The sequence below is a fragment of the Coturnix japonica genome, chromosome 18 (genome assembly GCF_054131305.1).
Source record: "Coturnix japonica strain WE chromosome 18, WE-NBRP24, whole genome shotgun sequence".
NCBI classification, from domain to species: Eukaryota; Metazoa; Chordata; class Aves; order Galliformes; family Phasianidae; genus Coturnix; species Coturnix japonica.
The window spans coordinates 11,662,283-11,676,891 of NC_140680.1; the positions used below are offsets into that span (position 1 = coordinate 11,662,283).

The 14,609-nt window shown below is 42.3% G+C and overlaps 1 protein-coding gene and 1 long non-coding RNA gene across 16 annotated transcripts in view; one reads left to right on the forward strand and one right to left on the reverse strand.

Annotated features, from left to right (window-relative positions):
* The window catches only part of EBF1 (EBF transcription factor 1), a 258,042-nt gene extending 253,162 nt beyond the window's left edge, over positions 1 to 4,880 (forward strand). For all 14 annotated transcript variants that reach the window (XM_085519284.1, XM_085519285.1, XM_015876220.3 and 11 more), the window contains one exon: positions 1,496 to 4,880. Coding sequence is in view for 5 of the 14 variants with exons in the window: in XM_085519285.1 (XP_085375411.1) it covers positions 1,496 to 1,527 (32 nt within the window). In the remaining 9 variants the exon portion in view is untranslated. The remainder of the gene's footprint in view (positions 1 to 1,495) is intronic.
* LOC107320263 (uncharacterized) overlaps positions 1 to 14,609 on the reverse strand; it is a 113,560-nt gene that overhangs the window by 17,174 nt on the left and 81,777 nt on the right. For both annotated transcript variants that reach the window (XR_014935671.1, XR_014935670.1), the window contains exon 3: positions 12,588 to 12,652. This is a non-coding gene — a long non-coding RNA (uncharacterized LOC107320263). The remainder of the gene's footprint in view (positions 1 to 12,587; positions 12,653 to 14,609) is intronic.

A 14,609-nucleotide genomic window follows, 5' to 3' on the forward strand; every position in this document is an offset into this window, starting at 1 on the left:
TTTAAGACCCAGCAGTGTCCTCTATACTAATTACTTGAGTGTCTTCTTGTAGGGTATAAACAATGTAACTCACCTCTCTATCCCTTTAATCCTCATTCCCAGCACCTTGCAGAGCCCTGACGTGGAGCGAAAACCATCACTGTGGTGATTCCACGTAATTTGTGGCTGAATGATCAATTCTAGGAATCAAAATGCTGCTGTAGAGTTGCAACATGCCACCTCTGAGGACGGCCTCCTGCAAACATGTGGATGTGTTTTGCATTCTCGCCTTCTCCTCTCATTTTATTTCATTTAATCAGTGCAGTTTACCCGAGCTGTTCTCCCCTTGCTGATTAGACTTGTAATTCTTGCACATATGGTGGTGTTTGTGGAGAAAACATTTCCCTCCTCTCCCCCTCCAACCCCAAATCTGTGAGTCTTTTACTTTGGCTCTGTTCTTATCAAATAATTGCAGCTGTAATTAAAGCACAATGAATCAGCACCAGTCACAGGGTTGATTTCTTCCTTAAGAAATTACATGTCCAGATGTCGGAGATGGCAGGCAGTTCTAGCATTTAAATAATGTGCCCATGAAGTGTCGCCAACCTGAAGGCAAATCTGTTTTCTACCTTTCTGCAAATAACCAAAATAGCCATACAACTGGCGTTTTAAAGATGTGTTGTTGTCACAGCTTTCATCATCAATTTACACGACTACCACCTGTAATGATGTGCTTGCTCACAGTGCTTGTTCATTTGGACGCTCGCTATGTCTGATCCCTGATAAACAGAAACCAGCCTGGAGGTCAGGCAAGGTGGAAGGCTGTGGCTGTTGAGTTCTAAGAAACGACACTAAGAGAGGTGGTGGTTCCATAGAAACGAAGGTTAGAAAGCATAATAAAGGATGCAATTCAGCTGACAACAGAGAGGGCATTCTAAATTAAACACATTACTTGCTCAGTGTAGTTGGTGAAACCTCCTACAAGTGTAATGAAACCATGAAACCATGAGTTAGTTAAGGGCATATTTCTACTTCAAATTTAGATTTTAGAGTGTAAGTCCCTTCTGAGCACCTGGAAATGCACACATAAGTGCCCAGGTTGAACACTGAACATGTAAGAGAAAACTGGCATAGGAAAATGAACCTCTGTTACTCTGAAACAAACACACTGCCAGACCACTAACATGGGTTACCTACGGACTGCAGCCATTTGCTCACGTGTGGGGCAAAACAAGCAGTACAATGTGTGGCAATGGCTGAGGCAGGATTAAACCTGCTGAATGCTTTGGGATTTTGAAACTAAAAGAAAAGAGTAAGTTGAGGCCTGATTCTCATGGCAGGCAAAGTGCATTTACTCTGCAAGAAAGTCACTAATTTCAGCAGTCTCTTGCATTTTACATTTTCCAGCCAAGTATGTTGCTAGTAAATGTTTAAAGGTTGTGTTACAGTGCACAGCAGTAACTGTTCTCCCTCTTTTTCTCTCTCTCCTCTCTCCCCAACCCTCTCCTTACAACAGCTATATCTGGCATGATTGTTCCCCCCATGTGAAAGAATTGCCTTGAAGAATTTTATTAATGAAGAGGTTGAATTCTGCTTCAGAGAGAATCTGATACAAGTCCCAGAGCGGAACTTTTTACTCAGGCCTTTTTAAAAATAATATTAAAAAGAAAAAAAAAAAAAAAAAAAAAAAGAAAAAAAAGAAAAAAAAAAAGAAATAAAGAAGAATCTTACAATAACTGCGGATTTTTAAACAAAAAGAAAAACACACAAAAAAAAACCCCACAAAGAAATCACCATCCTTGCAAACACTGAAATTAACTATCTGCAATTGCAAGGTGTTGATTCAAGTTGTCCATCCCAAATAACTGGGAGATATATTTATTGTATGTTGATTAAAAAAAATCCACTTTTCTTTTGTTGTTTTTTCTTTTTTTTTTTTTTCCGTGTTTTTTTTTTTTCCTTGTTGTTGTTGTTGTTTTGTGGGGGGGGAGTTGGGGGCTTTTTTTTCTTTTATTTTCCCTTTTTTTTTGTTTTTCAGTGCGTGTTTTTTTAAGGCTTGATTTAACTCAACATCATTTGTCTTTTATAAATCATATGATTACGCAAGGGACACTAGAGATGGAACTCCACGTTGTTAATTTATGAATTATTATTGTTTTTTTAAGCTGTGTAAAGAAAATGAAGTGGTGTCATTTGCATACAAGTCTGTATGGGACAGAATAGAAGTGCCAGTTAGTTTTTCGTAGAAGAATTATGGCCATTTAATTAAGGGTCGGCTCATACAGGTTGCTTATCCAGTGGTGATTTGCTCATGTGATACATTTTTAATGTTCTCATTAAATGGATATCACTCCCCAGAAAGTGGATATTTTTGGACGGTGAGGGCAGGATGGGGGGTGGGTTTGGAACTTGTCTTTAATATCAGGCTCAACAATCGTGTAAATAGTGCAACAAGAAAAGCCGGTTAAAGCTTAGAATGCAAATAACAAACACATTTCCTCTTGAACTCAAAACCCAGTGCCTCCAGATACACTGCTGAACTGCAGCATTAGATTAGCATTATCATTAGCTTATATATCCGACTCTATCCCAACGGGTGGCCTTCCTGATGTTCAGTGTCACCTGGGCTGTGCACAGAACGCCATTCACCTTTTGCACAGCCATCCCAAGACACAAACCGCGGCCATCACACGTTGGGCGCTCACATCGTCCCCCTTCTTCTGTGGGGCAGAATGAGAAAAGGCTCCTCTGTAGTCCTCCATCCTCCCCATCTAAAAGCACACGCTGTTGTCAGCCTCACACTAGGATTGTTCCTGTATCAGTCGACCCTCTCGGTTTGTATCATAAATATATAAAGCCACAGGTAACTGCTTCTGAATAGTAAAATGGAAACAGGAGTTTGGGGTGGGCGGTGGGGCTGCTGAGGAATTTCAGATCAGAACCATTGCTTCTGTTTTACGAAAGGTTTGCTATGGTTATCTGGGAAGTGTTCTTAAAAAACGACTGGTCAGAGAGGCAGCAAAGCTCTGAAAATGCATTACCTGATATATTTTTTTTTCTTTGCTGTTGTGTTTTGTATGTAGTTATAAATACTGTAGATTTTTTGTGATTTTTTGCCAAAGTTGTTGTTCTATTTATACATTTTAATGTCTTAAGACAGTTTTTCAATATCACAATAAAGAATTTTACTGCATATTTTGCAAAAAGAGCTCACTACCTTTAGCTTGCACATACTTGCAAAATTAATTAAAGAAAAAAAAAGCTTTTTGTTTCTGTTTTTTTTTTTTGTTGTTGTTGTTCATTTGTTTTACGGGGGATTTTGTAAAATATCCATATAAATAATGTATTTATCTTGGGAATTTGTACATTGCTTTTTTTTTTTTTCCCCCTGCTCCAGTTTATTTTATTGTGTATGTTTGCTATGTGAAAAGTGATTCAGTTGGTCATTCACCGTTGTATCAGCTGTTTAAATGTGGTTTTAAAACATTTCATTTATAGGGTTTGGGTTGTTTGTTGTTTTTTTTTTTTAGTATTGTTTAAAACCATGCTTCCTTTTTTTTTTTTTTTTGTTTAATTTCCACCCAAAAGCCATCGTCTATTTTTGTATTATTTGTAAGTTAAGAAGTTTTTTCCAATATATGGCAAAAAGTAGCATATTATTCTTGTAGCATTTAGTTATGTAGATTTTAAAAGAAATGTATCCTTTGCTTTTGAGGCTTAACAGAAACGAATGCTGTTTTACTCTATTAATATGCATGGGATTTCTCCTCTTCGGAGTGACGCATTTTTGTGCATTAAATACGGGGAGAAACTTCATAGAACTCAATGAAAATACTTTCTTTCTTAAGTCTGCTTGTATATTTCTCTGTCTTTCACATAAATATAAACCAGCAGATTGGATGCCTTAACAATGCAAATCATATCCATTTCACTCGTACATCGTACTGTGCACCAGAACTGTCAATCATCACTAACATTCTAAGAAAAGAAAAGAAAAAAAAAAGGAATTGAAAAGCACAAAAGAACTGTTTTGTTACCTTAAAACAATATAACTTTTTTCTAGTCGAGCAAGAAATCATTTACAACGATGCTGCAACTGTGCATGCTTCCTGTATGACTTTTGCAATGGTTTTCACTAGAATGTCACAGTGTGATCATTTAGGGGGGAAGGGAAGAAAGCAGGAACTTTTTTTCATGGTCAGAAAATAAAAGGAGGAAAAAAAAACAACTGGAAAATGTGAGAGACATCGGTTTATTGCTTCTCTGTATTCCAAGCGGTTATTCTAATTCACATAGTAAGCAACAGCACGACAATGTAATCAAATTTAAAGCCATATTTTGTCCAGTGACACCCCATCGATTACTCTTGCAGAGCTCCACTCAAAGTCATAGCGATTTTGACACCACTGTTGGCCATCTATGTTTGTAGTCTTCTACGCCAGTGTCCAAAGATCCTCTGACAATGTGCATCGTTTTGTTTTGTTGCAGCTATTTGCAGTGCTCTGTTCAATGGGACTTCATAAACCGCCCCCTCCCCACCCTGCACCACCCTTATCTTTTACAAAGTAAAAGATGCAGCTGTTTACAGAATATGGCTTTAAGTGGAAACGTCCAGATTTCAGTTTTAAAAAGGTGAAGCTTCACAATGACTGGATTGCATCAAGTATGCCTCTATTTCCTCACAGTTGTACTAGAATGCAGCTAAAATGAAGTCATCTCTGAAACTACTAACCTTTCACCTTCTTATCTAAATCTTTTTGAATAGACACACACACTGTACAGTTCTATTGTTAGAGAAACTAACTACTGTAGAGATTGTTATAATTTTTTTGCAGAAACTCAAGCTGTAAAAACTTTTCAACTTTCACAATATTTAATTAAAGTTACTTCCTGTCTGTGAATACAGCCCCTAGTTGTGTGTTTCTTTCTCTGGCCAGTAGGTGAGATAAACTGAAATGTAGAAGCCAGAGGCTGCTGAATTGTCTTTCTGTAATTTAGGAGAACCAGAACTTCTGCCGTGTTTGATCTCATTTTGTACTTCTCCAGTGGGAGAGGACGATAAAGGATGTTCTGGGATGAGGATGATTGACCTAGGGGCACCCAAATGGTCCTCAAGTAGCTGTTGTACAGAAGACTCTGGGTCGAACTGAAAACCTTTCTGTGCTATGCCCAATGCAAAGCTCTGGGCGTTCTTTGGTAGAAATGTGGACTTGAGATTTCAGTTTAAATTAAAGTAAAATTTACTTGGTGTAGCAGAAATGCTGAGTCCTGGCCTGAAGCAGTGATGGAGCACCTGGTGGAAGGCAGGGCCAACCCAGGGGAACTCAGGTGCATGCGATGCAGATGAGTAACTTGAAGGGATGGAGCCAGGATCCACCCCTTCCCAGCCCTCATTTAAGGGTTGGTAGTGGAGGTGAGGGTATCTCCTGCTGGAGATCCCTGTCTACCTGAGGTTTTCCACAGGTAAGCAGCTCTTTTCCTTCATTTTTCCATCCACAGTTGCTGCTTTTGGGCTTGTTCTCACTTGCTGTAGCCAAAGGCTTTGCCACCCTGTTATAATTGTGCTACTTGCCATCCTGTTATATCACTACACTTAGAAAGTTTAAATTTGCTGCAAATAAAAGCAGTTGAATGTTGCATATTGTAATATAAATCATTGGCTACCTCTTAAATATTTGCACATTCATCCCAGTAGTTGCTGTAGGAAAAGAGGTGTTGGCCCCATGCTTATTCTGTCTCCATGAGAAATCTGCTTCTTCTGCCTGGGTTAATTCTTTTAAGCCCCTTTTGATGTGGTGTAGATTCTGGCAGCTCTTGCTGCAGCCAAAGGTTCTTTGCTCACTGGAAATAAGTCAGGTCACACGTAGCTAAAAAGCAGCCTAAAAAATTCAGGATGCCTCCTTGTAGATTATATAATGGTTATCTGCCTAGAACCATTATATCAGCCTTTAAGATCCAGTGAGAGTTTGCCTGGCAATGGAACTGGCTGTATTTTTGTATGGGAGTGCCTCTGATTTTGTTTGTTTAAAGAAACCTCAGCAAGACAAGCTACCTTCATCGTGAGCTTCTTGGCCTTGTCTGTGTTTCTGTTTACTCCCTTTGGAGCCCTCTCTGTATCTACAGGCTTATGCCACAGCTGCTTCATGTAATCATTTACATAAGCCTGCTTAGCATCACAGTCCATGGATTTTCTGCTATTTCAGGGGTTAACTGAAGATGTATTCTGTGTTATGCGCTTGATCTTTGTTCCTTTCTGCTTTACACACCCCTTGTTCACTCATCATCTTACACATGTTCAAACCAGGCTGCTGTACTAACAATTGATTGGAGGTGTCTCAGCTCCGGACCCCTCCTGTTTCATGGGACAGTAGTTCTAGATATGTTTTATCAGAGCCTACGTTTTCTGGGCTCCTTCAGAAACAAATCCACTTCATCTTAGGAATGTTTTGTTGATTTACACTCATCACCTCTTTTTCTTTTTTGGGATGTTGTCACTGAAACCTGTTCCTCTGTGACATGGCAAATGTTATATGCATTCATCGTTCACCAGCAGTGTACTTTTCTCCTGTGTTAGGCCTTCAGTTTGGAGGCATAAAAAACAAATACTGACACTATCAGCCTGCTTGTCTGCTGGCTAAGCAAGACATGTTCTTTATTGTTAACTTACAGGAGTCGTGCTCTCCTTGTCTTGAATCCCAGTAATTTTTTTTCCCCAATACCATTTCAATCCTCTCTGTTTTCCTCTCCTGTGTCTGGGTGTTTAATTCAGACATCAAACTGAGCACTCCAGAGGACCATCCATTTCACCATCTCAGATCCATGGCTCTTCCCATGTTTAGTTCCATTCATTATGACATTAAGCAACGCTTTCTACTTGCTTCTTCCTCCTTTTACAAACCTATTTCATTACCATCATGGTAAACATGCACAAAGCCTAATCATGGGCATTCAAAGTTCATCCTATATGCTATGGGCGCACCTCAGCCATGCTGCTGCACAGTCTGCTGAACAGCTTGAGCAAGATATCTGGTCCTTTTGGGTGCCACCTCCTTGCCCACTCATTCTTGAGTCATTGCCTCCTCCCTGCCTGTGTTGCATCCCACCCCCCCTCACTGTCTCCTGTTATCTCAATGGGATGCTGCCTGATTTGGGCCTCATTTGACATCTCTGCTTCCCCCGTTTCCCAGAAAGATCTGTTCTGGCATCCCTTTTCCCTAGCAGCTAATGCTGATATTTCAGTAGGGGAGGTCAGGTCAACACTTTAGATAAATAAGTAATAGTTCCAACCCCACAACCCTCCTCTGTTTTCCTCTTCTTGGTGCCCCTGAGGATACAGCTCGTCCAGAGCTCATGGCGCTGCTCCAACATGATTGGCAGGTCATGTGAAAGAGCACACATCTTAGACAACTTCAATATAGTCATTCCAGGATTTGAATGCTGACAACTACCAGGGTCGCAGCCTAACAGCAGGGGCTGCAGTTCTAGGTGGCTTTTTTTGTGTAGGCCTTCAACAGGAGCAGCAAATAAAATGCTCGGATGTATTTTTCCGTCCTATTATTTTAAATTTATGATCTTAACTTCTTCATCATCCATGTGGATGAGTGTCTGAAGATCTCAGGAACAAAGAGATATCTAATTAGAAGATCATGTAAGCCTTTCTTTAAATACATAGCAAACTCCCTCCTGTAAGGTGAGGAGAGTGAAATGTTTTGCTTCCTCCTTTGTTGCAGAAACGTAAAGTATATGAAGCTTTAATTCTCCCCGAGCTTTGCCTTACACAGTAAGCCAGACCCTCCATGGGTTTCAGTGGGACACCATGTTGGGGTGATTCATTGCAATCTGATGGCTCCTGACCACGTGTATGAGGGCAGCAAGGACTGATTCTGTTTGGTTACATACAGGAGTGCTCTGAATGGGCACAGATTATCCCATGGGATAAATCTGGCAGTGAGGAGGGATTGCAGAAAGTTAACAGCTCAGCTCAATAGGCACAAATCTGCAGACCTACGTTGGTGTGAAACTGTCACTCTGTGCAGCAGCCACAACAAGCTCTAGAAAGCAAAGCTCAAGGTGAATCCTTGGTGAAACATTCACTTCTCTGCAGTGTTTAGAGGAAAAAGGAGCTCAAGTGTTGTACCAGGCTCATCTAGAGGCTGTAGGGCTGTAACCTGTTTCTGTACCCTATCAGCCCCCCCTCCTTCTCCATAGCTTTGTATGGGGGCCTGCCTGCACCCCTCTGCCTCCCCACTAGTGAGGCTCTGCCTTCGGCCTCATTTCCACAGCACGTTACTCATCCTCAGTCTGCCCCAGGCACTGCCTTGCTCCCCCGCTGCGCCACCATTAACTTTGCCTTCAACCTCTGCTGCATCATTGCCTTCTCCTGAGGGTTCCCTATTTATATAGAGGGGAAAATGCAGTTGCTGGGACTGGAAATATTTTGTTACCTTTTCCTACTTAAGTACCAGGCATTTTTATCTGTGCTCTCTGGAGACTTATGCTACAGTGGGACTGATTTTATCCACTTACTCAATGCACTTTAGTTCAATAATGATTACAGAACTTCTACATAATATATTAGGCATAGTTGATTTCCCAGGGTTTGTAGCCCTCTATCTCCCTAAGCATTTAAAAAGGAATCTCTCTGTGATAGGTATGTTATGAATGATACACTCCTCAGCAGTCACGCTGTAAAAATAATAGCAGCAGTGGGCTGGGAAGGAAGAAGTGGCAACCATTGGGCTGGAAAATGCCAGAGCTTGCAGACAATACAACCCAACACCAGTGACTTGCTTTGCTCATTCTGCCACTGTTCATTGCCTAAACGTGGTGCTTTCTAGCTAAGGAATTAGGCAACTCGGGCTGGATTTGCAAATCCTCCCCCCATTCCATTACCCAGACAGAGTGGTTAGCAGTTCAGTGGCTGCTGCAGGATTAGGTTGACCTAATCTCTTTTTTTTCTCACTCCTTTTCTTCCTTTGAATGTGTCTTAATCTAAGCTGAGCTCTTCAGCTCTGTGGATTGAGTGGTTTCAGTCCCCTTCATCTGAGGTCAGGCTGTGTGACTCTGAGCCCTGAAACCTGTTCCTGAGCTTTTCTCAGCCTGAGGTGCTCTCTGTCCCCATGTCCCCCTCCACAAAGATACAGAGGCTTCTCCAGCCCAGACTGGTGAGCATAGATGCCATCCTGGGATGTCACTCTGCCTGTCCTCTCAACCAGCCACCCTGCCCCATCTGCTCAGCACTCACCTTGTTGGTAGAGAACATCTGATTCCTATACATGGAGACTGAGACCACTTCCTTCAAACCCCAGCAAGTTTCCTGTACTGGTCAGAACTTGAACGCATCCCTTGCTCATCTTATTCTCATCCACCTTCCCATTAGGCGGTGAAGGTGCTTTGTTTCTGGTTTTTAAATGCAAATCCTCATTTTGGTCAACTTTCTAATGGTTTCTTAATTTCAGCATTCATTGGTTTTCAACAGGGGGTTCTGTGGCTCCATTGCTGAGGTGCCCGGATTCACCCCTTGTACAATGGGCTGTGCTGCACAGCTGGGATGTGGCTGCTTCTCCTCGGGCTCTGATCGCTGCTGCAGCCACTGACTGACATCAGGAAATAGCCCTGGAGGAGCAGCTACCAGATAACAGCTGTTTCAACAGTTTTAATCGCAAGGGGAGCCGTAAGATAAATAAATAAATAAAGCCGATGAAGTGACAAAACAAATGGCCCTGGTACCGGAGACAGATTTGAAGCTTCTGGCTGCCTTTGTGCTCTCAACACCCCCCAAATAATAAATTTATCTCTTAGCAGCGCTGGGGCTCTCCGGAAGGTGTTCATAGGCAGTGTATGAAGGTGAGCATCAGCCCCACAGAGAGACCTGGAGGACGGGGACACAACTGCCTGCCACCACAGCCTGCAGGTGAAGTGAGATCACGAGGGGATGGATGGAAGGATGGATGGATGGATGGATGTCAACCTGTGTGTGCTGCTGGTGTGCGGTGCTGCGTTCCGCCCTCACAAATCACTGTTATGCCCTTTCTGCTTTAAACACTATAGATCAGCTATAACAACACTTGATATTTATTTTATTTCAGCTATCAGTCTGATTTGTCAGGTGTATTTTTTATGCACAGCAGGTGTACCCTAATGGGGTTAGGGAATAAACAGAAAATTGATGGGCTTATGCACCCATTAGCTAATGGATTACTAAGCAAAAGGGACTCTGTTTAACCCCACTGCACTTAGCCCACCGTTAGGAGGTATGTTAAAGCCTATATGCTAACACTCAAATGTCTTTTCGTGGACCCAGGGGAAGACAGCTCAAACTTTAATGCATCCCTTTTGATAGACAGGTGAATGAATGTGGCTATCATTATGCAATCTTGCATCCCTGCAACTATTTATCAGCTGTGCAATATCAGCCCCTGGCCAGCCCCTCTCTGAGCCCATCCCTGTGGTTTTGGGGCTGTAGGGAAAGGCTGAGGAGGATATGGGCTTCCCCCCATCCCAACACCATCTTTGTGCCCCAGCACTGCACACCTGTATGCAGCAAGCTTCCCTGTGCAAAGGCCATGTGCCAGCATTGGCTTTAATCAGTTATTTTAAGATAGATGTGGCTCGTTAGCATCAGAACAATGCAATTACTTCTCCTCCTCCCCTCTCTCCAAATCCCAGGATTTTATTGGCCTATTAATGGATTGATTTTTTTGTTGGTAGAAACAAGGAAAGATCATATTATCCTACAGCTATCAAGTGGAATGTATAAGCAGGATAATAAAACCCAAGCCATATTCACAAAGGTTACGTTTTCTAAACCCCTTTTGTGTTCTGGATCATAGTTTATGTTCCCTTTCAACCAGAAATACACAGTTCAGTGCTGTACATGACAGCTGAAAAAGGTCTGTAATATTAAAGGTTACCTTTGCAATCTTTCACCATCTTCCTCTCATGGAAACAAGTCACACTGAGTCTCAGTGCCCACCCTCTGACATAGGTGTATAATCAAAAGCTGATTCAAAAGGAGCCTTCCGTAAATATCAACTCAATCCAGGCATATGTATGCCTTCCTCAGAGCACCAACAGAGCCCTGCTGATTTCAGTGGGGTTGGTGCCTGTTTGAAGAATAGTAGATTCATGTGTGCAGGAGACGTGAAGGTCGAAGGGTAAAAGAATCAGGAGAACATAATTTTGTGTTGCTTTTCACTAAGCAGAGACATAAAAACTCACAGCCAGAGGGAAGCTGAGCTCCTTTTGGTGCCCTCTGTCCCCTGCCTTGGGGCTGCTTTCGGTGCCCCTTCCATATAGCCATGGAGGACACCTGGTTATGGGGCTGCTGGGGTCCATGCAGAGTTCTGAGGGGATACAGGGTGGTGAATGGGAGGGGGACATAGCCCAGCTCATGGCTGTGTCTTACTGCACAGCAGGACTCCTCCTGAAGCTGCAGGAAGGGAGTGCTTCAGGCTCTCCTATGACAACAGCTGAGGTGTTCAATGGGCTTCAGCCCAGCCCACCTGCCTTCCCCCCAAAGCCAGAAGTGAGCTCCCTGCAAATGATTCTGTGTCCCTAAGAAATGTGGGAAATGAGACCATTTTGCAGTCAGGAGGCTCTCACCTCATGCTTATTCTCATGCTTAAAGCCACAAAGGCAGAAACATACAGAGCTCTTCTTTATCTTTATAAAGGAAGAGCAGAATGCAGCTGTTGGCAGTAAGAGGAACTGCCAAAACCACCAGAAATACTTGAGATGCCTTAGAAAACGCCAGGGGTACATTAGCAATGACAGAAGTCACCAGGGCAGCCCAGGCCTTGCCATCATGGAGGGAGCAGTCATCAAAAGGGCATCAGTGCCCACTGGAGGCCGAGCACAAAATAAAGCTTTAAAAGTATAGTGTGGTTCTGTTGTAGAAGGGACACAATTTTAGGTTTAGTCTTTGGATTGTAAATGATTTAATTTATGCTGGAATTCATCTGCATCAGACTTAAAAGCCAGAGCAGCGTAGCAACGAGCTCGTTAATTACCAAGCAATCATTTTGCTCAACTTTTAGACCAAGGAGATCCTCAAAATACCCACATCCCTTTCATTCCGATTCCTTGTTTTCCCTCCTGTGCTGTAGCTGAGGTTATTTTACAGCAGCTGTCAGTCATAGCAGTAACAACTTCCACAGCAGCAGCTTCCATTTGGCAAGCTCACTACACAGAAAGGGCTGTGATGGAGCGGAAGGGGTTTCTTTCTCTTTCTTAATATCATCTTCCCCTAGGATAGACTACCTTGCCCTCTCCAGCAGAACACGCTCAGATCACACTGCAGAGTTTCTGACTGCTGCTTTTAAAAAGGTATATCTGTTTGTTTCTATCAACACATTTCAGCTCCTCTGGCATGCTGTCTTTGCGGCTCTAATAGAGACACTTCACATGTAATAGGGTCACACAGTGATCCTCACGTTCGATTCCATTCCTATCACCATGTTAAATTGAAACGATGTGTGTGTGCCAGGTTTCTGCAGTGCTGGGAAGCTGCAGCAGCTCCAAGTTTTGTGATGCGATGAACCTAATGATTTGGATTTTATTTTCTTGGTACCACATTCAGCTGTTGATCTCGTGGAAATACACCTTACCTTACCCCGTTTCCTCTCAGTCTCTGCAGTTCTCCAGAGCCTTCACCAACAGATCTACTTTCATGCTAGAAAAAGAAAAAAGAAAGTAATTCTATCAGTAATTTATGGAAATTAGAAAACTGATTAGCATAAAGCTTCTACTTGTGATAGTGGGGTTACAAAAGTGGGTTGATAGGTAAAAATGATCTCCTTAGTGATAATTAACTTTGATCTCTTAAATAACTGTTCACTTTCATAAAGAAGGAGAGTACAAATGACATTTGCATCATGGCAACTGTAAAAGGCAGAACATAACTTTCATTGGAGATTACACGATAAGCTCCGTGCTCAAAGAAAATACGTTCATTTCAAAGGAAAATGACACGGATTGTCAAGGACTGTTGGGTTTGTTCTCACATCCCGTGCCAACCTGAGAGTTCTGAGATGAAGCATACAGCTCATTGCAGCCCTGCACAGCCACATCAATGTTACACTGACCATACAGGCCATGCTTAGCATGAGGAGTCCACTCACCCAAGGACTTCTGAATACTTTGCAAATGTTAATTTGTTCTGACTGTGAGCCTGGTAAATATTAGCCTTATTGAAATGTGATTGGGAAATGAAGAGACACAGCAGCTAAGAGACTCACTCAAGACCATGAGACAACAGCTCAAATGCCAACCACCAACCTTCTGGTTCTGGGTTCAGACGTGGCCTCCCATCAACATACATACACATCTATGGACACTGCAGATTTCCTGCTCCTTGCTTTGATTACAGTTTCACATATTTTCCCATCAGTATTTATTTCTGACCAATTTCACAGTGCCGCTCTGGGGTCAGACAGCGTCACCATCACTTTGACTAACTGTAAACCAAGGCAAAGAGGGGAAAGAATCTGAAGTACCCAATGGATGTGCATGTCCGGTTTGAGAAACCAAAGGCAAGAAGATCCTTGCAAACTGCAATTGCTGATTTAAACTGGGAGAATAACAGTTAAGTCTCGTTTCTTGGGCTCAAACCCCAAATCTTCCAGCAAAACTGATGCAGTAAAATTCCAACAGAACCGAATCTAATGGCAAATGAGTATTTTTGTAGCCCAGAATAGCAGATGATGGTCATCAGTCCAGGGATACCAGCACAGGTTGCTGGGTTGAGATGAAGTAAAACAGAAGTTCTGTATGAAGCAAAGCGTACATCAAGAAATGCAAACACTCACAAGATAGTCTGGGTAATTTAAGGAGGAAAATTAAAGCTGTATCTTAATAAATAAATCCTCAAAGCTGTGCAGCCTCACATTTTTTCAAGCCATGGAAATCATCTCTGAGCACCTCTCACACTGAAAGTTCCCAGCACTGCAAAGAAACTACTGCAACACCTCAGTATCTTTCTTCAGGAGCTCCTCCAGACACTGAGTGTGCTGGCCACTCTCTGAATCATTTTATCCTGTCATCTCTCTTCCTTTGATATGCAGGAAGTTAAAGGGAAATGGCAGTCTCCTAATTTCTATTTCCACCCAATGTCATGGGAGAGAGGAAGGGAAAATATATATATATCACTTTTTAATGTGCCTTTTAAAATAGAAAAGCAAATATATACGTATATATATTTATTTTTTTACAGCACTTAATAGGCCTCCCTTGCAATTTAAAAACTGATTTTCAGGAGCTCATATATTCAAATCTCCAAAGTCTATTTGAAGGCACATCTGAAGGTGCACCCTGCAACCTGTGTGTAGCAAACTCTTTTGAATCTTGTCCTTGAAACAAAAATTAGTGCCCCATGGGAGCTCAGCAGTGTAGACAACCACTAACTGCAGGATGACTGAAAGCAGGGCTGAGAGTCCTTGCAGCTGGGAGGGAGAAGGGGATGAGAGAGCGGGGGAAGATGAGAAAAGCCTTCAGGAGCCATTTGGGAGACAGTCACTGGGAAGAAGAAAGAAAGACATGCACTAAAAACAACAGAAACACAGGTGGAAATGGCCTACTGGGAAATCAGGCTGTCAACAAACAAAAGCCGAAGGCCAGAAAGCAGTTTCAGT